We start from the raw sequence: 23,212 nt of genomic DNA, 5'->3' as shown, positions 1-23,212 counted from the left end.
GGCAAAGTTCAAGTGACCAAAGCAGGTTTTTGTTTTTTTAGAGACAGGGTCGCACTCTGTTGTCCAGGCTCAAGGGTAGTGATGTGATCGTAGCTCACTGCAGCCTTGACCCCAGGGCACAAGAAATCCTCCCACCTAAGCCTCCTGACTAGTTGGGAATACAGGTGCACACCACCATACTTGGCTTTTAAAAATTTTTGGTAGAGGCTAGGCATGGTGGCTCACACCTCTAATCCCAGCACTTTGGGAGGGCAAGGCTGGTGGATCACTTGAGGTCTGGAGTTTGGGATCAGCTTGGACAACATGGTGAAACCCCGTCTCTACTAAAAACACAAAAATTAGCTGGGTCTGGTAGTGCGCACCTGTAATCCCAGCTACTTGGGAGGGTGAGGCATGAGAATCACTTGAACCTGGGAGGCAGAGGCTGCAGTGAGCCAATATTGTGCCCCTGCACTGCAGCCTGAGCAAAAGAGTGAGACTCTGCCTCAAAAATTAAAAAAAAAAAAAAAAATTGGTAGATATAGGATCTCACTATGTTGCCCAGGCTGGTCTCAGACTCCTGGGCTCAATCAGTCCTCCCATCTTGGCTTCCCAAAGTGCTGGGATTATAGGCATGAGCCACTGCACCCAGCCAGTAATTCTTCTAGGGCAAGATTAGAAGACACAATTCAATACTGGTAGTCTTTGACTTTGGCTACTCCCCTTGTTAAAACTTATGGTCAACAAGGTTTATGAAGCTACTTGGGAGCTGGCGGGGGGAGCTAAGCTCACTTACATAGGGAAAGGAAAAGCATACCAGGCTGATGGTGATGTGCAGGGGTCTTCTCCCAGGATGCCTCCCAAAGGGAACATGCTTGCTTTGGGGTCTGGCTCGGAAAACTGAATGGGTCTGGGAATGGGGCCATGGTGGTGGCAGGGGGAAGTGGAGGAGGCAGACTCACATTACACAAGCACTAAGACTCAGGAATAGAACCAGAAAGCTATAAGTTTGAACCAGTGAGGACGCTGGAGTGTGAGCACTGTTCTCAAAGCAGCAGCCCTGTGAGGGCAGGGGCTGCTTCCCAGAGAATTCCCAGCACCTGGCACAGAGCCTGGCACAAAGAAGGTACTCTGCAAATATCTGAATGAAGAATGGAAGAAAAAGCCAATTAACAAATAAATGGACTGCAGGAACCCAGGACACACCAGAGGGTGCTGGAGGCAGACCAGACCCTACCCTAGTAGAGCCAGGAGGCACAGAAGGAAGGAAATGGAAGGAGTTGATGTTAGGGGAGGAGGACCTCAAGCCTTGGACTGTCCCAGGTAGGTGAGGCATGGAGGGAGAACCAGATATGACAATAAAAGGCAACTGTTCTACTGGGCACAGTGGTGCATGACTTTAGTCCCAGCTACTTGGGAGGCTGAGGTGGGAGGATCTCTTGAACCCAGGAGTTTGAGGGTGCAATATGATCATGCCGGGGAACAGCCACTGCACTCCAACTTGGGCAACATAGAGTCACACACACACACACAAAGCCTACTGCTTACACAGGTCTGTCCTGTCCTTCATTTTCTGTTTCACTAGAGACCCAGAGAGAGTTTAGGGAGATGGTACCCTTTGTGGAGGAAGTGGGATTCAAATCCACTTCACTACCTTCATCCGAGACTACTGACACACAGGTAATCCTTCAGGAAAAATATGATACTGCTTCAGTGCTAGAAAATGATGAAGCACATCTCAACAAGTACAGAATTACAAGCTATGTGCGTGAATATGAGGAAAAGGAAAGTCTGCCTGAAGACATCTTGTGAATGATGCTGACTGGGATTATGTAGATGGTCTCTTACATAACAAGCTTTTGTAAGAAGACCAGATGCACAAAGTATAACCTATGCAAATACCATGAATGTGTCAAACTTGGTATTTAGAATAAATCTTTCAGATTAGCCAAACACTGAGGCTAACCCAGAGGGTAAGACCTCCCACGCCCTGCCATTAGAGTATTCTGATAAACACACCTGGCTCCTGCTGGACTCCAGCAGACTTTGCTGGATGGCAAACTGCATTATCTCGTAATCTTCATCTTGCAAATGCACATTTCTGCCATTGTCTTGAACATAGTAAGATTCGGGAATTTCAAACACAGATTGATCAACCTCAAAGTTTGTGATGTGGGAAGCTGAAACACAAAAGGCAACCGTCCAGTGTCTGAGTTCATTACATTTCCACTCCAACTTTTTGCAAAAATGTTTTACATTAGAAAAAAAAGAAAGGCTCAAAATTATAACAATCAAGGCTTACTATTATATGAGAGATTCTGAGGAAGCATGACAGAAAAAAGTGACAGAATACAGCTTTTTTCTTTTTCCTTGATTTTAGTGGAAACAACGAACACAGTCATAAAAAAATACACAAGACTATAAAATGAAAAGCGCAGATTTCTCCCCCTAAACGTATATGCACAGTCACACCAATGTGTTTCTTCCTTTTGCAGGAAGATATATGGTAAATATATAAAAGATGGTATATATAAAATATCTGAACACTTAAAAATGATAATAATTAAACAAATGCCTGTGTGCCCTTCACCTAGCCTAAGACACAGAACACTATCAATAACTGCCGGGCGCGGTGGCTCACGCCTGTAGTCCCAGCACTTTGGGAGGCTGAGGCAGGCAGATCACAAGGTCAGGAGATCGAGACCATCTTGGCTAACATGGTGAAACCCCGTCTCTACTAAAAATACAAAAAAAAAAAAAAAAATTAGCCGGGCGTGGTGGCGGGCACCTGTAGTCCCAGCTACTCGGGAGGCTGAGGCAGGAGAATGGCATGAACCCGGGAGGCGGAGCTTGCAGTGAGCCGAGATCGCGCCACTGCACTCCAGCCTGGGTGACAGAGTAAGACTCTGTCTCAAAAAAAAAAAAAAAAAAGAAAAAGAAAAAAACACTATCAATACCATACTGCGGGCACATCCCTTATTAACAATATTCCCTTCTTCCTCTCCAGAGGTAAATACATAATTCAGAATAGTTGTTTACACTGCCTAGCTCTTCTCTGGAGTTTGCCACATGTATATCATCCTAATAGTTTCTATTAGCCTGTTTGTGAACTCGACATAAATGGAATCATGCAGAATTTATTCTTCAAACTGGATTTTCTTCATTCAACATTATGTTTTTGAAATTCAACAGTTTTGACGCACATAGCTATAAATTTTTATTTTCAATACTATATGTTATTCTGTTGTATTAATAGAGCACAATAGCGCATTCTACCATCTTGGGACATTTGGGTCGTTTCCAGGTTTCTGCTGTTATGAATGGATGCTGCTGCCCAGTACTGGGGTCTCCAGATGCTCATGTGCATAACTTTCTTTAGGGTACACATCTAGGAGTTGCTAGGTCATCCACATCTTCAGTTTATACAGTAATGCCGAATGTTTTATTCAAGGAACTATACCAATCTCCTCTTCCTGTCAAGAGTGCACGAGTGTTCCTTAGCTGCACAACCTCATGAACACATCTCACCCAACTTTGTTGCTACATGGGAATGTAAAGTTGTATATTATTGTCGAGTTCAATTGTTTTTATTTGAAGTCTTAATTTATATACATTAAAATGCTATCTTTTAATTCCTCCTACTGGTAGACTACAGGGGAGAAACATAGGACCATCATGATAGTTGCAGAAAACACATCTCACAAAAATCAATACTTAAAAATGCTAATAACTCTCAGCAAACTAGAAATATAAGAGAATAATGTCCTCCAACTAATAAGGGACATTTACAAAAAACCTACACAGCTAACATCATACCTAATGGCACAACAATCCTTCCTCCCCTAGAACCAGGAACAAGACAAGGACAGCCATTCCTGCCACTCTTACTCAACATTGTACTAGATGTCCTAGCCAGTCCAATAAGTCAAGAAAAAGAAATGAAAAGCTTAAAGATTAGAAAGGAAAAAGTAAAATTTTCTTTATTAATAGACAACATGACCATATATGTAAGAAATTCTAAGAAATCTACAAAAAAGTGTAAGACAAGTAAATTCAGCCATGTTACAAGATAAACAAGGTCAATCCTGGCCATGCAATTGTGTAAGAAAAAAAAGATAAAAAATTTTTAAAAACGATTCAAGGTCAAAATACAAAACTCAATTATATTTCTATATACTAGTAACTGGAAATGAAATTAAGAAAATAAGTCCATTTACAATTGCATCTAAAATCATGAATTGTATTGATGGCAAAGGAGTGTAAGGAAATTTGGGGGCATATGGAAATGCTATCTATCTTGACTATGGTGGTGGTTACACAGATGCATACATTTGTCAAAATGTGGCTGGGTATGGTGGCTCACACTAGCACTTTGGGAGGCCGAGGTGGGTGGATCACTTGAGGTCAGGAGTTCCAGACCAGCCTAGCCAACATGGTGAAACCCAGTCTCTAATAAAAATACAAAAATCAGCCAGGCATGGTGGCACGCACCTGTATTCCCAGCTACTTGGGAGACTAGGCAAGAAAATCACTTGAGCCTGGGAGGCAGAGGCTGCAGTGAGCAGAGATTGTGCCACTGCATGCCAGCCTAGGTGACAGAGTGAGACTCTGAGAAAAAAAAAAAAATGCACTGAACCATCACACTTAAAATGAGAGCATTTTATTGTATGTGCATTACACCTCAATAAAGCTGATTTTTAAGAACATCCTGTCTTTTTAATATAACTAGGATCATATATATTCTACAAGTTTTTTTTTTTGCTTAATCTAAACTAAATCTGAAATTTTCTTTCATCCAACACAGACATCTACTCCCTCAGATATTCCAGCTTCAGAGTGAATTATGAATATGATGACTGAATTATAATTTTTTTTTTTGAGATGTAGTTTTGCTCTTGTTGCCCAGGCTGGAGTGCAATGGTACAATCTCGGCTCACAGCAACCTCCATCCCCCCGCCTCTCCCCCAGTTCAAGCGATTCTCCTGCCTCAGCCTCCCGAGTAGCTGGGATTACAGGCATGCGCCACCACACCCGGCTAATTTTTGTATTATTAGTAGAGACAGGGTTTCTCCATGTTGGTCAGGCTGGTCTCAAACTCCCGACCTCAGGTGATCCGCCCACCTCGGCCTCCCAAAGTGCTGGGATTACAGGCATAAGCCACCACGTCCGGCCATAAATTTTTTTTTAAATAACAAAACTAAACTTTTTATTTATTTATTTTTTTACCTGAATCAGCCTGGGTCCCTTCCACATTTTGAGATACAGATTCTTCGGCAGTGCTACAGCCATTAACATTTCCAAATGTAATCCGTGCATTTAAGACATGAAACAAGGGAATTTCTAACAAACAAAATAAAAACTTTTATAAGTAAACTTTACTGAGAATAACAATAATAGTTATCATTTACTAAGTGCTTACTATGCCAAGTACTTTGATAAGTATAATTTTATTTAAGCCTCATAACAACCCTTCCCAATACACAGATGGGAAAACTGAGATTGAGAGTTATGTATTTTCGGTCAGGCGCGGTGGCTTACACCTGTAATCCCAGCACTTTGGGAGGCCAAGGCGGGCTGATCACCTGAGGTCAGGAGTTCGAGACCAGCCTAACCAACATGATAAAACCCCATCTCTACTAAAAATACAAAAATTAGCTGGGCGTGGTGGTGCATGCCTATAATCCCAGCTACTTAGGAGGCTGAGGCAGGAAAATCGCTTGAACCCAGGAGGCAGAGGTTGCAGTGAGCCAAGATCATGCCACTTCATTCCAGCCTGGGCAACAGAGTGAGACTCCATCTCAAAAAAAAAAGAGAAAATGAGTTATGTATTTTCTCCTAGATCACAGTGAGTAAGTGATCAAGCCAGGGTTCAAGTATCATGAACATACAACTATCCAAAATTAATACTCTTCATGAGTAGTATGTATGATATATACATATATAGCATTATGCATACTAGCTTGGGACGTAGATCATATTTACATATCAAAGGATCTTGGTGTCAACTGTCTTCCTCAAATAATTATCTAATTTGAAGTCTCACTGAATTAAGGTTTGACATTAAAACAATGACTGTGTCATGTTTTTATGCCTTTTTATATCTGTCAGCACCATTTGCAAATAGAAATGATGGTTGGAGATCTCTTGACTTTGATACACAAAATGAACCACCAATCATAACACTTCTTTAAATCAAACCACAGGAGAACTCTGACCTCCTCTATTATGTCTATAAGCTACTTTGACCTAAAGCACTCCAATTCCCTGAAGCATCCTGCCACCCACATGCTGCCACCCACAAACATGGGCAGAACCTCCAAGTGTTGCTGAAGTTTATTTAGCAGTACCTATTTTGACAGGAAATCCAGGTGGGAATTCCAATTTGATGAAATCTCTCAGTCTTGCAAAATGAGCACTCGTTCGAGCCATTAGGTCAATGATGGGAATGACCTGCTCCACCAGAGAGAGGGGAAACTCTTCACACATCCACAACATTGCTTTAAACCTGCAGAATTCAACCAAGAAAAGACTGAGGTCATCTCCACCAGATGGGAAAAGGAGATTATTGCTATGCAGTAGGCTGGACAACAGCAGCCTTACTCCACACTCTGCCCAGTCATCTCTTAATTCAGACCTATTAAAGGTCAAATGTCTAGGGCCACAAGGAATTCACATCACCCTAAAATCTGGCAATAAAGGCAAGCGACCTGCATGACAACCTGCCACGATCAAAGCCTTAACTGACAGCAAGCATGAAGAAATGATAGCGGGTGGAACAGTTTCATTTGAATTTGATCAGCTGAAGCTGGTTAGCAATAAAAAAAAAAAAAGGAATTCTTACATCCAATCTAGATTCTATTTGGAAAAGAGCTAATAACATGGACAATCTACTGTTAGCTTTCATGGCAAAGTAATTTTAAAATTATTTTTTATAAAAAGGGGCAGAGGAGGCTGGGCGCAGTGGCTCATGCCTGTAATCCCAGCAGTTTGGGAGGCCCAGGCGGGCGGATCACAAGGTCAGGAGTTCGAGACCAGCCTGACCAATATGGTGAAACCCTATCTCTACTAAAAATACAAAAATTAGCTGGGCGTGGTGGCACGCGCCTGTAGTCCCAGCTACTCAGGAGGCTGAGGCAGGAGAACCGCTTGAACCTGGGAGGCAGAGGTTGCAGTGAGCCGAGTTCGTGCCACTGCACTCCAGCCTAGGCGACAGAGCGAGACTCCGTCTGAAAAAAAAATAAGGGTGGTGGGGAGGGCAGTGGAATGATCCAACATAACACCATAAAACAGCACAATTTCTGAAACATACATAGGTTGAAAATGGCAGCTGAACCTCTCTTACTTCTGTGTTCTAATCGTCAGCTCTTTCGGCCTTCCAATGTCCCTGTCTTTCAGATCAAACTCTTCATTGAAGTACTCATCAGGCGTGATGGCTGTGGGGTTGTTTGCAGTAGCACATTCCGTGGTGAGGTCCTGCTGAGCCAGAACTCAGGAGAGTCAGAAATGCCAAATGATGTTCACAAGTGAAGGCCTGTGGCACTCAGTGTCTGAGGTGGACGTGTTAACCAGCTAAAGACCGGGAAGTTCTATTCACTAACTTTTTTGCATGGAACAAGAAAATCTATGAGGATATCACCAAACTACACAGGAAGTGTAATGGATTTCTTCATTTTAAAATATTTCTCTACTCTCCTTTACATTTTTATCTCCTGATTATAACAAAGAAAAAAAGAAAGAAATATCTGAAAGTGCACGAGACTTGGAAGACTTGGAGTTGAAGTTCTAGCTGTTTCCCTGTCTAGCTTTGATAGTGGAAAGGTAATTTCATTTTTCTGACCCGCAGGGACATCCACTGTACCAAGTTCATATAGTTACTGTGAGCATCAAGTAAGAAAATATTTGTTAAGGTGCTCTGTTGCAATATAAAGTCCTGAATCCTTTTTAAGTTCCATTTCTATAAAGAGGCCCCTCGTTTATAATGGATAAGAGGGAAAGCACCTGATTTCTATAATCACTACCCCTCCTCTAAAATCCTTATTTATTTTCAAAGAGTCACTCATCTAATTCTCTTCCAAAAGAGTATCTCAAATTCCAGCTTGGGGGTGTCTTTGGCCTTTACATAGAGTGGGCTGTTCAGGATCCAGTAAATGCCATCCCAGACACAGACAAGTTGTTTCCTTTCATCTAACTGCAATGAAAGCTCATTGCTTCAACTTACCCCTTGTGCACCAAATTGGTGTTCCACAGTTCCCAGCAAAGATTCCAGCGGGTTCCTGTCCGCTACAGAGGGGTGGGGAGTTTAAAGTCTAATATTATATCTCACTTGTGGCTATAAAAAAAAGATCTTCATTAAAGTTTCTGGTCCAAGCTACCTCATTAGGAAATGCAATTACAGACTGGCTGATCAAATCATTCACAATAACCATAAACTAATTTATCCTTTACAGGGTGCTTTTCATGAGGATCTCTAAACTAGATAAACAGTTGTAAGAATTAAAGCAGAATAATGGGAAGAGTCTGGATTTTGGAGTGAGCCAGACCTGGATTCCAACCCCACCTTGGCCACTCGCTACCCATGTGTTCTGGGCCTCAGTTCCCTCATCTGTCAAAGTGGAGTAATGGCAATGGTGGTGGTGGTGCTGGTGAACAATTACTGCATGCTTACCACATACTGCAGGCGCCATTCTAAAGGCTTCCAAGTCGTAACTCATCTAATCCTCTCAATAACTCTAAGGAAGGTTGGGTATCACCTGCATTTCACTGCTGAGGAACTAAGGCACAGAGCAGAAGTAATTTCACAAGGCCATAGAACTGGTGGGGCTGGGATGGGGCTGGGATGTGGCAACCACATGCAATGTTTTTGCTCGGACCCCAAGTTCTGTCTAAATCTTTCATCACAATAGTTTGGACTAAATCACTCATTCCAATGATAAATATTCTCAAATGTCCTTATCTCCTTTTTTGGCTGAATTCAACAATTGTTCTTGATAACACATAAACAAGCCCTCACGAATAGCTTTAATTACAGCTGAGGCCAACTATGGGGAAACACCTCCAAGAATGAGTCAGACTAAGGAAATTTTCTTTCCTTTTTCTTTTTTTTGAGACGGAGTCTAGCTCTGTCACCCAGGCTGGAGTGCAGTGGGACAATCTTGGCTCACAGCAACCTCCACCTCTGGGGTTCAAGCGATTCTCCTGCCTCAGCCTCCCCAGTAGCTGAGACTACAGGAGTGCGCCACCACGCCTGGTTAATTTTTGTATTTTTAGTAAAGATAGGGTTTCACCATATTGGCCAGGCTGGTCTCAAACTCCTGGCCTCAAGTGATCTGCCCACCTTGGCCTCCCAAAGTGTTGGGATTACAGGTGTGAGCCACCGTGCTCAGCCAGGAAATTTTTTTTTTTTTTTTTTTTGAGATGGAGTTTCACTCTTGTTATCCAGGCTGGAGTGCAATGGCACGATCTCAGCTCACCAAAACCTCCGCCTGCCAGGTTCAAGTGATTCTCCTGCCTCAGCCTCCTGAGTAGCTGGGATTACAGCCATGGGCCACCACACCCAGCTAATTTTGTATTTTTTTTTTAGTAGAGATGGGGTTTCTCCATGTTGGTCAGGCTGGTCTTGAATTCCCGACCTCAGGTGACTCGCCCACATTGGCCTCCCAAAGTGTTGGGATTACAAGCATGAGCCACCGTGCCTGGCCAGAAATTTTTATAAAAAAGAAGTTAGGGGCCAGGCACGGTGGCTCACGCCTGTAATCTCAGCACTTTCGGAGGCCAAGGTGGGTGAGGATCACCTGATGTCAGGAGTTCGAGACCAGCCTGGCCAACATGGTGAAACCCCGTCTCTACTGAAAATACAAAAAATTAGCCGGGCGTGGTGGTGGGTGCTTGTAATCCCAGCTACTCAGGAGGCTGAGGCAGGAGAATCACTTGAACCCAGGAGGCAGTGGTTGCAGTGAGCCAAGGTCGTGCCACTGCACTCCAGCCTGGGTGACAGGGCGAGACTTTGCCTCAAAAAAAAAAGAGAGAGAAGAAGTTAGGGTTAGGTTTAACACAACCCAATCACATTAACCCTAAACTTAACAGAGCCAACAAAGAGTTCCCTCTAGGCTTAAAAAATAACAACAAAACAGGAGGTGGGAGGGTGGTGGTGATTACCTTTATACCTCTTTTTTTCCTCCTCGGTCAGATGTTCTGTGCGTATTTTGGTGATCACATTCACATTGTTTACTGTGTAAACCTGAGAGGTGTATGCGAAAGAAAACAGTGACACAGGGAATCAAAACTCCAAAAGTAAGCACAGCAAAAGCAAGAATGCTGAAGCAAAAAACAGAAAACAATCCAGCAAAATAAAAATGAGAAATGGTTAACTATCATTAGGATCCTTCAGAGAAAGTATATAAACTATCAACTGAAAAATGCATCAGCAGTTACCTCCCATGTTTGACAGTTTTAATACTAAGGAGTTAGCAGTGACAGGCTGCATCTTCCTGCTTGCCCTGCTGTGGCTAAATAGTCTCAAACAAATGCCCTGCAATCTAGGTTTCCACCTGGGTTTCTATTAAACTAAGGTACCCAAACCAGGATCCTGTACTTCTGTTGGTAATTTTTTTTTTTTTTTTTTTTTTTTCTGAGACAGAGTCTCCCTCTGTTGCCCAGGCTGGAGTGCAGTGGCGTGATCTCTGCTCACTGCAGCCTCCGCCTCCTGGGTTCAAGCGATTCTCGTGCCTCAGCCTCCAGAGTAGCTGGGATTACAGGCATGTGCTACCATGACTGGTTAATTTTTGTATTTTTAGTAGAGACGGGGTTTCACCATGTTGGCCAGGCTGGTCTCAAAATCCTGGCCTCAAGTGATCTGCCTACTTGGGCCTCCCAAAGTGCTGGGATTACAGGCGTGAGCCACTGCACCCAGCCTCCGCTGGTAGTCTTGTAATACTAGTATGACTCAGACAGCCATCTGCTGGGCAGAAGAGAAAGGTATGAACACAAGGTTCTCTATAGACTTATGAGCTGTAGAGAAAACCAGCAAGTCACTATTTAAAAGGCATTCTGTGCACTGACAAAAATTATTGTAACTGCCAGAGCAAATGCTCTGTTATCAAGGATAACTGGGGAATATGGTGGTCTAGAAAATCAAACATAACAGTTAACAAAGAATTCTCTCTATATGCCACGTGAGGAGCCCCAACATTCAAAGCTGCAGAAAACACACTCAGCACTATGACAAGTGCTTCTAAACGTATCTTGCTGAGCATGACGTAAGCCTTTCTTTGCTCACTCAGAGGCCACCAGAGGACCCTGCAGCACTGGGCTCCAACACCAAAAGCCATCAATCCCTGTTGTACTGAGGGACTGAAAGGCCAGGAAACAGCTTTCCAGCTGACAAAATGCCAGATGACTGGATCAACAATCGTCTCCACTATTACAACTATGTTTTAAATGCACTGATGTCATGCAAATGGGCTGTGCGCCTGCTGATTACAATTAAGCTGATTTAACAAAAAAGAGACTCAAAAGCTACTACACAACATTTGAACACATGTGAAGTCTAATCCTTCCTCTTCCTTTTTTTTTTTTTTAAATAATTAAGGGAATGACTAGCTTGTCATTCCTACCAGAACAACTGGTACCTGTACTCATTTCTCTACCATATTGTTTCTCTTTTAACATAGCTACAGACCTCCTCAGGGCATGCTATCCCATTTTCTGAAAGTCAAATAAGACAAAATCAAACATCCAAGTGAGAGACACATTAGACAGTTCTCATTCCCCAGAGCATCTCCATGGCACAGATGCATGAAAAAAATGGGAACAGATTCCTCATTTGCATAGAAGCTAAATAGCTATATTAAATCTTATTTTAAGAGTTTCCTTTTACCTTTGCTTCGTAACCATTAACAACTTCTGCTTTATCTGTCCTCCAGCCCCAGAATCCGGATTTAGTTCTGATAAAAAGTGAACACCACAAATTTCTACATGTACAATATGCCATTCAGATTTATATCTGTAGCCTTTATAGTTTTTTTCCCCCCCCAGCTTAAGTTAGTGAAGGACACTTGGAAATCATGGTCCTATTGTCCACAGGAGGCGGTTAGCAATGACAGATGGCTTATGCACCCTCCACCCTCCTCCCACAGTTATTAATCAATTTGCCTCACCCCAGGCATAGAAAGCCTCCAATCTTGGCTTCTTTACAAAACTGCCAGCATTGAGGACAAAGGTGGTGACATTTATACAGTAGTCCCAAAGAAGTGACTGAAGATGACCAGCATCCAAGGGCTTGCCACGAGGTGGTAACCAGGTCAGAGCATTTATCTGGGTCATCTTAACTGGGGACATGCATGTCAATGGTGGGATCTCCACAAGTAGCCACATCTCACTCGAGGAATTCTTAGAACAATGAGGCACAGACCATCCTGCTCCTTACAAAAGAGCAGGTGGGCCAGGAACTCATCACTGTGGTGAGCTGCTTGGAGATGCCATTAGGCCTGCAAAATGGCTGAGTCACATGTTTGGGCAGGTTTGGTGCAGCAGGGGAAAGGATGTGAAAAACAGATTTTTTTTTAGCCCAGCTGTTAATTCCATCTCTGTGGAACTCCTTTTAAAGTAGCCCAGCATTCCAGTGGCAGATGCAGCATTGGTAATATGCCCAAAATCTCAGTTATTCAACTCAACATACTCCTGAAAAAAAATGTATTTAGGAACCAAAAGCAGCCAGGAGGCTCTGATTCTTTTTCAAAGCAGCTTGCCCTGGGAAACGCTCCCTCTCACAGGGGATCCCTGACCAGCCCTACCCTTTGTCTAGGACATCACATCCCAGCTCCTCTTGGCCCTGGCTACGGCAACAGCCTGACTTCTGCTCTGACCACTGAGTGGTTGGGATGTCATGCAGGAAGCTCAGGGAACAGCAGCAGGTTAGCCACGTTACAAAGAACATATGCAGTTATTAGCATTTTGTTTCCAAATAGTTTGCTTTTCTTCTAATGGGATTTGGTCAATGAAATTAGTCCAGATGGCATAATGAGTTTACGTGTCTATTTTAGCCCATCAGAACAGGAGGGATCAGAGCTCCCATTTTCCTACTAGTTGTCTACAATTAGGACAGCACAACCCGTGGATGGAAACAGAGGAATCCTAAAAGTATTATACCAAATGCTATCTCCAACTGACACTTCAGAAACAAGATAACAGTCACAGGGGCAGAAGGTAAGGAACCAGACTCAACTGATTAATAAGCCACAATCCCCTTTTATCATTAATACCAGAAAATCGAGAGAGCCTTTTTCCTTCAATCCTCAGTTCCTTGTTTGCTTAAGTCACTTGATGTCTTGCCACAGGTAGTCACTGTTTTCTGGCACAGACTCTTCTGATGGATGGAAAGATGATTACGTCTGCTCCACCTCACCCATCATGCACGCTGGGAAGACGGCGCTATGCTTTTCTCCCAAGGAACCACCAAGCTCCTTACCGGGCTACCTCTGCTCCTTCGGCAATCCTGCCTCTACTGCCCTAAGCATTTGCACTCTTTTTTTTTTTTTTTTTTGAGATGGACTCTTACACTGTCCCCCAGGCTGGAGTGCAGTGGTGCAATCTCAGCTCACCGAAAGCTCCGCCTCCTGGGTTCACGTCATTCTCCTGCCTCAGCCTTCCAAGTAGCTGGGACTACAGGCGCCCGCCACCACGTCTGGCTAATTTTTTATATTTTTAGTAGATATGGGGTTTCACCGTGTTAGCCAGGATGGTCTCGATCTCCCGACCTCGTGATCCACCCGCCTCAGCCTCCCAAAGTGCTGGAATTACAGGCGTGAGCCAGCGCGCCCAGCTCAGCATTTCCACTCTTGGAAGCAGTTTAGTTATTCAACCCAATGTTCATACCCTGTTTTAAATTTTAATTTCCTAATAACTCTGTGGCCCTTGGTAACTTTGCATGCAAAAGCATCCGAAGATGATAGAACAACTGGCTTCCCTCTCGTGCCATTTTCACCTCTGCCTGTCTCCACTGAGACCACACCAAAGGCCACTTCACAGGCACTGTGTCTTGGTGGTTGCTACACAATCAGGAGAAAGGCTATGAAGGTGGCAGGGAATATTTTGTTTGAGGTGGGCAAAGCATAATCTTTCAGAAAAGGGAAAAATTCAAACTGCAACCACAGTGTATATACTGCAGGCCAAAAATTCATCAGGGCAGGGTATTAATTTGCACACATAAGCTCTGAGTAACGGATTAGAAAAAAGTGGAAAAGTGACCATCAAAAAATGAGAGAGGGGGCTGGGTGCCGTGGCTCATGCCTGTAATCCCAGAACTTTGGGAGGCCAAAGTAGGCAGATCACCTGAGGCCAGGAATTCAAGACCAGCCTGGCCAACGTGGTGAAACCCCGCCTCTACAAAAATATAAAAATTAGCTGGGCATGATGGAGGGTGCCTATAATCCCAGCTCCTCGGGAGGCTAAAGTGGGAGAATTGCTTGAACCCGGTAGGCGGAGGTTGCAATGAGCCAAGATCGTGCCATTGCACTCCAGCCTGGGCGACAGAGCGAGACTCCATCTCAAAAAAAAAAAAAAAAAAAAAAAAAAAAGAAAGAAAAAAGAAAAGAAAGAAAGAAAAGAAAATGAGAGAAGGTCACACCTTCCAAATTCAATCAAATGAATACTCACACCTCTGATCAGAAGTAAATTCACACACTTTTTATACCAACAAACCTCACATTCAAGAGCAGCTATATTCTTTTCGTAGCTGGTATCAATCCTAAGGAGTGGCTCAATTCTTGCTCAATGCACGACAAGCACACATTTAATTCTGAGCACCATTAAAACAAAGCAGCTGTCTTCCAAAAATTATCTCTCAGCTACACACTGTCAGTTGCAAAAGAGTTAGCTTGAGCACTCTGAAAACCCTGTGGGCACAAAAATACAAAATGTGCCTTAGTCCTCGGTACAAATGGAATATGCTATCATTTCCCATTTATACTCAGTGGGGTAACAGCCAGGAATTGTCACCCTCTCTTCACAAATCGCACTTCAACAAACAATGACTCTGGCAACTCTACTGTTGAACAATATGGGGAACAATGTCTCTTCTCAAGACATCTTAAGCGTCACAGACTTTGGAGACTTCATCTCCAGATTCACTCCATTATTTCTTTCAGCTAAGGAAACAGAAAACTGGAGAGATGAGGCCACTTGCCCAAAGTCACACAGTTATTTAGGAGCCCTGCTGATGGCACTCAGTTCCTCCCCATCTCATCCCTACGGATGAACAGTGGCAGAAAAGGCAGCCTCCTCTGCCTTCTGGGGTTATGAACAGAGCCCTAAGCTGAAGGGGCCTCCCTGTCTGCAGAGGGGTATGCGGAAGCCTGGAAATGTCTTTCCAAGACCCTCCCAGGGAAAGCCAGTCAGTCCCTAAATTTTGCTGTCCCTGAAAGACCATGAATGTCAACTGGCCAGGCCAGTGCAAGGAGGCTGGCAGAAGAGGACTGACCCTGCCTCCAGGGATGCCACCCTCCTGCCCTAGCAGCAGCCCTGGACACACTGGTTTCTTCTTCTATTACAAACAGATGTCCTAATTCCACAGCTCTCAATCTAAATTAGAAGAAAAGGATATTTAACAAGTTTTATGCTTGACTAAACACATTTATTAACCAATTTTATACTAGAAAGAAAAGAAAAATATAATGAGAGGACAGTTGTTATATTTATCAAGAGAAAAGAAGGCCTAAGTCCAGGATAATAGTGTCCATTTTCTCAGGGTAAGCAACTTAGGCTTGCAGAGAGCTGGATGTGGCATTCTAGGCAAATACTATAAGGATAATAGTGTCCATTTTCTCAGGCTAAGCTACTTTGACTTGCAGAGAGCTGGATGTGACATCCTAGGCAAATACTATCAGGATAATAGTGTCCATTTTCTCAGGCTAAGCTACTTTGGCTTGCAGAAAGCTGGATGTGACATCCTAGACAAATACTATCAGTGCTCTTAGGACTCCCTCGGGTCAGTGGTCTCCACTGTAGAAACAAGCGAACAGCTTTGACAGCCGCTACTCAAAGGCCCCCCCATGCCCTCCATGTGGCCCAGAGGCACATGACCAGTGATGGTGTCCTCATCTGGATTAACCAAGGCACAGACCTCTCTGGAGAATTCTTTATGAGTCTGGAACAGAACTGAATCCCCTCCAGATTCTTGCTCTAAAGTATTAAACCTCACAGGTGGGTTAAACAAACAAACAAACAAACAAACATTTAACTATATAGTAAGTGTGAATCTGACTGACCAATATCAGTACAACTGAACTCAGTACTGGGTCAATTCTAACCTCCAGAAACTCCACACTCTGTGGTCTGGGACTGAGTATTGTGGATCCATAAACACTAAGACAAAAATAGGATTCAAGTAAAATCCACTAGAAAGGGCACATAAAAGACATAAAAGAAAAGGAAGACATTTCTTCATACTCTTCATGTTGGTTAAGTCTTCTAAGACTTAACTGTAAAAATGATGGATGGTGTCGAGTGTCAGCTACAATTTCTACTGGTTAGAGATCAATCTTAAAACCCACTAGTGTTTATTATGTCATATTAGAAAAAGCCCAATCCATCCATAATTTCCAATTAATACATACATGTCACTCAAGATGGCAGCATGGGGATTAGACATTAAAATTTAGAGTCTAAATTTGTACCTTTCAAAAGCAATATTTTTAGTATCGAGGCTGGTGTTAATGACAGGGCTTGTGAGCCGCCGCTCAACTTCCCTGCTTTTTGGCTTCATCAAGTCCAGAGTGAGGCGCTCCATTTCTTGGGAAAGGTCAAAGCGTTCGGTGGTGACCACTTTGTCATCATGGTTGACTTCCATTAACTCCGCCCAGTTGTCTATTAATGGAAACAAAGGCATAACTAAGTGCAAAGTAGGGAAGATGCAAAAACAAGGAAGCTTCGTATGTTAAAATGTATCATCTTTCATGTGTGTCCTCCCAGGTGCTATCTGGTAAAACCTACAGTGTACTGATTATCGACTACCTATTTGCACAGGGATTATCTGACCAGCTTTCCACAACACATAGGAAGCTCTGAGCCATCTTCCCCAAAGGTGCGGAATTTTTAAAAATAATTTGCATTCTTATTAGCAATATATTCCATCAATGTCCTTTATAAAATATATTATTACAGAATTCACAGAAATTATGTATGCACAACATTGGGTGAGCAATGCCATTTCTCATGCCTGATTATGGAGGGTTATACAGAGATACACACAGAAGGCCTGTGCTCAAAGGCTCAGGAAAGTGAAGCAGACACATCACAAGGGTAACTGCTGGGTGGTAAAGGACACATGAAGGAGAGCTAGCCAGACAAGAACGAAGACAGGGATGGAGAGCTGAATAATTAATAAGAATAACCAAAAAAACATGCCCTAGGAAGGATCAGACAGAAAAGTCACATGAATGTGAAAGCATTTTCTTGGTTAAAAATCACCCTGTAATTTTGCTTGAGCAGTGATTACTACAAGAGAAGTCACTCACCTTCTCCCTTAAATATAAAACTACGCCTCCCTCTTATCCAGCTCATGTTTTCAAATCCCAGCAATGTGATATCGACGCGCAGTTTGGCACCACTTTTCCAGATGCGACAGACATCATTCGGGCATATTCTAGAAACCAAGGGCACTGAAGGAGAGAAGTGTACTACTGAGAAAAACTCAAGGGCCAAGAAGAATACCTAGGCCAGGAAATCAGGATTCTGATTTAATAAAAGGAGGGGAGTGGCAAGATGGTGACCATCAAACAACGGACTTCTTGGCTCTCATATTTACCATACAGGAAATCACTCTTGAAAAATAAAAATGAACCTTCCATTCCATTCACCAGAAAAAAAGTCTAAATAAATTTCCCAAGAGTATTCTTGATCCTGAAATGAGCCCCAATTTATAGTGGGGTCTGTCCCCACTATATAAGGTCTGTACATCTGGCCTTCCTCACTCACATATGCAACTCTTGCCATATGGCTGTGGCCTACCATATTGTCATATCCACCATTCAGAGTATCAAATGTCTAAAGTATGCCACTTTTTTTTTTTTTGAGACGGAGTCTCACCCTGTCGCCCAGGCTGGAGTGCAGTGGCGCAATCTTGGCTCACTGCAACCTCCGCCTCCCAGGTTCAAGCGATTCTCCTGCCTTAGCTTCCCGAGTAGCTGGGATTACAGGCACCCACCATCATGCCCGACTAATTTTTGTATTTTTGTAGAGACGGGGTTTCACCATGTTGGCCAGGCTGGTCTTCAACTCCTGACCTCAGGTGATCTTCCCACCTCAGCCTCCAAAAGTGCTGGGATTACAGGCATGAGCCACCGCATCCGGCCTAAGTATGCCACTTTTTAACAAAACCTGAAATAAGAGTGACTATGTGCATTAGAAAAAAATTTCATTTCTCAAAACAATCTGAAGTTCTATTCTTTTACGTGCTTTTATGTCATTTAAACATTTCATACAAATATGACTTCTTGCCTGAAAGGGAAGTCTGGAAATGGAAACAGCTGAAACCCTGTAAGTTAGGAGTTATCGTTAATTTATCTACAAGAAATGAAAGTAGAACATCTATGGAAATATACTGTCAGTCAACTGCCTATGTAATACTTTAGAGAAATATATCCATTTTGTTAAAAAAAAAATAAGCTATTCCAATATTCACCTCATCTTGTTTAGAATAACAAGTTTAAAAGAATCAAGCTAAACCACATAAGGAAATTAGTAAATTATGGTAAATCTACTTATTAAAATTCTAGCAATTTAAAGTGACATTTTGGGCTGGGTGCAGTGGCTCATGCCTGTAATCCCAGCAATTTGGGGGGCTGGGGCAGGTGGATCAGCTGAGGACAGGAGTTCGAGACCAGCCTGGCCAACATAATGAAACCCCATCTCTACTAAAAATACAAAAATTAGGCTGGGCATGGTAGCTCATGCCTGTAATCCCAGCACTTTGGGGGGCTAGGGTGGGTGGATCACCTGAGGTCAGGAGTTTGAGACCAGCCTGGCTAACATGGTGAAACCCCACTCTCTACTAAAAATACAAAAATTAGCTGGGCACAGTGGCGCGCACCTGTAATCCCAGCTACTCAGGAAGCTGAGGCATGAGAATCGCTTGAATCTGGGAGATGAGGATTACGGTGAGCCAAGGTCGTGCCACTGCACTCCAGCCTGGACAACAGAGTGAGACTCTGTCTCAAAAAAATAAAAATAAAATAAAAAATAAAAATAAAGTGACATTTTAAAACTAATAATATAGATGTCGGCTATAAATGACAAAAGGAGGAAATGAAATTGTCTATATACTACCTTCATGAATGCCTGGGAGGAAAAGTCCTATGCATGGCGGGGAAGACTGGATGAAAAACACCCAAAGCATTAACAGTTGTGTTTAAATGGGACTATCGGTGATTATTTTTCCTTATTCTTCACTATGTATTTCCTTGACTAAAAAAAAATACATGTAACTTTTACAAAGGAAAAATAAACCTACATGCGGGCTAAGTAAATTTAGAAAGAGAAATAAATAACGAGCCCACAGCCACTCACCCCAGCTGGTGAATTCCCATTTCATCTGCACATAGAAATCCGGAGCCTGAAGGGCAGACAAAGGTTTAAAACAGATTACCCTTGGCACTATCAACACAACATAAGCAGGGGTTAACAGGGTTCTTAAAAACCCTGGGTTAAAAAAAAAAAAGAGAAAATGAGAAGAAATAAAATGTAAGCCCCTAGCCGGGTGAGGTGGCTCATGCCAGTAATCCCAGCACTTTGGGAGGCTGAGGCGGGTGATCACTTGCGCTCAGGAGTTTGAGACCAGCCTGGGCAACATGGCAAAACCCTGTCTCCACAAAAAATACAGAAAGTAGCTGGCTATGGTGGCTCGCTCTAGTACTAGCTACTCAGGAGGCTGAGGTGGGAGGATTGCTTGAGGCCAGGAGGTGGAGGCTGCAGAGAGCCAAGACTGCACCACTGCACTCCAGCCTGGGCAACAGAGCGAGATACTGTATGAAAAAAAAAAAAAGAAAGAAAGAAAAAACAAGTGTAAGCCCATTACTTATTTTATTAAATATTAGAGTGTTATTTTACCTTGATATAAAATATGTCTAGACGTTAAGAAAGTGAACAGATGGCCGGGCACAGTGGCTCACTCATGCCTGTAATCCCAGCATTTTGGGAGGCCGAGGCGGGTGGATCAGTTAAGGTCAGGAGTTCGAGACCAGCCTGGCCAATATGGTGAAACCCCATCTCCACTATAAATACAAAAATTAGCTCGGCATGGTGGCACACGCCTGTAATCCTAGCTACTGGGGAGGCTGAGGCAGAAGAATTGCTTGAACCTGGGAGGCAGAGGTTGCCGTGAGCCGAGATAGCACTATTCCAGCCTGGGCAACAGAGTGAGACCCCATCTCAAAAAATCAAGAAAGAAAGTGAACAGAAAGCAAGAGAATAAGAGGATTGGAGGGGGATAAAAGTCAAACCTGATTCAGGGTTCCAGTCAGGTTCCTAACAGTAAGAGAAAGATGAACCTGGGAAGATGGGCTTAAGCACTGCCAAGCAAATGTGGGTAACCACCTATTCTAGGCAAAGGGCAGGGAATGTCAATTCCATCCATTCAATGAGCAACTTGACTGTAAAAGGTTTGTGTGCTGGCAAGTGCTTCCTATTTATTCAACTACTCTGTGAAACCGAAAGAGGTTGCTAGACTTCACTTCCTCAGGAAGTTGATTTTCCCTCCAGTTAACATAACATTTTTCTCCACTTTCCTCTGAAACATGTAGAATTTGGCTTTCTGAAGTTTTACACCACCACAGCAGCCCTGTTTAGGATTATTTTCTTACCTACCATTCCTGTAAGTTCCTAAAGATTCAGAAATCTAAAAGTTACCCTTCAAGAAGAGAAATGCGGCCGGGCGCAGTGGCTCACGCCTGTAATCCCAGCACTTTGGGAGGCCGAGGCGGGCGGATCACGAGGTCAGGAGATCGAGACCATGGTGAAACCCCGTCTCTACTAAAAATAAAAAAAAAAAAAAATAGCCGGGCGCGGTGGTGGGCGCCTGTAGTCCCAGCTACTCGGGAGGCTGAGGCAGGAGAATGGCGTGAACCCGGGAGGTGGAGCTTGCAGTGAACCAAGATCGCGCCACTGCACTCCAGCCTGGGCTACAGAGCGAGACTCCGTCTCAAAAAAAAAAAAAAAAAAAAGAAGAGAAATGCTAGAAATTCCAGGTGTTCTTCCTATTCCTACACACTTGCAAGGCTTTGCCATGATTTTTACCAAAGCACAGGGCAGGAGGGCCAAGAATCTACCCTGGAGTAAAATCTGCCAGCATTCCAATGATGAGCAAAGACAACCTCCAAGAGACAGGTGGTAAGAAAGGCTGATGTATGTTATAAGGAGATACTGTTGAAAGACAAGACATCAATGACAGCTTCTGGAGCCACTAAGTACGCAGGTCATTTACAGGCTCTCTATAACTTGAAGCAAAGAATACAATTCAGTGCAGTCCATCACAATGGACCAATATGAGTAAAAAAATTAAAATCCTTGACACTAATTTTTATTTTTATTTTTTATTTTTTGAGATGGAGTCTCGCTCTGTCACCCAGGCTGGAGTGCAGTGGTGCAAGCTCGGCTCACTGCAAGCTCCGCCTCCCAGGTTCACACCATTCTCCTGCCTCAGCCTCCTGAGTAGCTGGGACTACAGGCGCCCGCCACCACACCTGGCTAATTTTTTGTATTTTTAGTAGAGATGGGGTTTCACCGTGTTAGTCAGGATGGTCTCGGTCTCCTGACCTCGTGATCCACCCACCTCAGCCTCCCAAAGTGCTGGCATTATAGGCGTGAGCCACCACACCCAGCTGATTGTCTTATTTATAGTAAAGTTGTTCCTTTTCTCGATAGAGCTATTAATTTTTCTCTATAAATGAATCAGGGCAATGGACTAAAGGTCTCGAAATACTAATAGCTGAAGTGACAAGCCTGGCAAGGAGAAGTTACACACGGACCTCTGAGCCTTAACAGAATCTGAAAATCCCTGCATAGTAAGTGATACCTATCACAACTTTCCTAAGATTACAGATGCTTAGGAGGCTACTTTCAAGAAAACAGGCACCTAAACAAATGAACTGTTTGATGTCCATTTTCCTTAAGTTCTAATTTTTACTTTATTATCATTTATTATTATATTATTATATTTATTATTATTTTAGGTCTTGCTCTGTCACCCAGACTGGAGTGCAGGGGTGCGATCACTGCACCCTCACTCAGGGGTGGCTCACTGCAGCCTCAACCTTCTGGGTTCAAGCGATCATCCTACCTCAGCCTCCCAAGTAGCTCAGACTACAGGTATGCACTACCATGCCCTGCTAATTTTTTTTTTAGAGACAAAGTCTTGCTTTGTTTGTTGCCCAGGCTGGTCTCAAACTCCTGGGCTTCAGCAAATCCTCCTGCCTCAGCCTCCCAAAGTGGTGGGAATATAGGCATGAGCCACTACGCCTGGCTCAATTATAATTTTTAAATAGTACTTAAAAGGGTAAGCCCAGTGACTTAGAAGTGTAATTTGTAAAAGAACTCACATTTCCACAAATTAGAAGGGCAAGGAATAATGTGATTGGTATTGAGTATTTCATATTCACGAATCAGAATTTCACTCTTTAGGAAGGCACACAAGGATGTCAAACTGTGTCTCCAGTAATTGTATCAGCATTTAGCTCAGATTATGGCCTGGCCACATTTTCATGGATACCTCGAGAATTTTTTGGAGCAGCTCAGGAACTCCCTCAAGGGCCATGGATGTGTTGTGGTAGTCTCGATGTTGGAGAACTGTGTACACCATCTCAGGATCGCCAGTGCTCACAGCCTCATGTAAAACTAGAAAACAAAAGGGTGAAATTTAACTCTCATACTTTCTGACAAATTCCAAAACCAGGCTGAAAAAGTATCTAGATCAAAGACCAGTATTTTCTTCAGAAGAAAAGGGCTGCAGTCCAACCTTACCAGGATGATCATGACTTCTGATTGCTAGCTCTTCACTGAGTAAAAAACATAGAGTACCCTTAGCACCTTGATCAAACCCCTTCCACCTCTCCCGACCCCTATTCTTACCACTGGTTCCGAAATCCTGATAATGTGTTTAGACAGTTGGCTTTAACTATACGATCACACAACATGTAACTGTGGTTATATGTAGACCTGGCAGGCAGGGCTTGGCCTACAGTATCCC

General features: G+C 43.3%; 1 protein-coding gene across 3 annotated transcripts in view; it reads right to left on the bottom strand.

Annotated features, from left to right (window-relative positions):
* Positions 1-23,212, bottom strand: part of ANKRD13A (ankyrin repeat domain 13A) — a 40,283-nt gene that overhangs the window by 3,474 nt on the left and 13,597 nt on the right. For all 3 annotated transcript variants that reach the window (XM_055096118.2, XM_034934445.4, XM_063593644.1), the window contains 11 exons: positions 22,736-22,860; positions 19,540-19,585; positions 17,490-17,633; positions 16,650-16,839; positions 11,855-11,921; positions 10,135-10,216; positions 8,198-8,259; positions 7,322-7,452; positions 6,327-6,484; positions 5,206-5,319; positions 1,999-2,159 (listed from right to left, as the gene is read on the bottom strand). In XM_055096118.2, coding sequence (XP_054952093.1) covers positions 1,999-2,159; positions 5,206-5,319; positions 6,327-6,484; positions 7,322-7,452; positions 8,198-8,259; positions 10,135-10,216; positions 11,855-11,921; positions 16,650-16,839; positions 17,490-17,633; positions 19,540-19,585; positions 22,736-22,825 — 1,245 coding nt within the window. In that variant the 5' untranslated portion in view covers positions 22,826-22,860. The remainder of the gene's footprint in view (positions 1-1,998; positions 2,160-5,205; positions 5,320-6,326; positions 6,485-7,321; positions 7,453-8,197; positions 8,260-10,134; positions 10,217-11,854; positions 11,922-16,649; positions 16,840-17,489; positions 17,634-19,539; positions 19,586-22,735; positions 22,861-23,212) is intronic.

The sequence above is a fragment of the Pan paniscus genome, chromosome 10, assembly GCF_029289425.2.
Source record: "Pan paniscus chromosome 10, NHGRI_mPanPan1-v2.0_pri, whole genome shotgun sequence".
NCBI lineage: Eukaryota > Metazoa > Chordata > Mammalia > Primates > Hominidae > Pan > Pan paniscus.
This window is presented reverse-complemented; position numbering and strand designations above follow the sequence as displayed.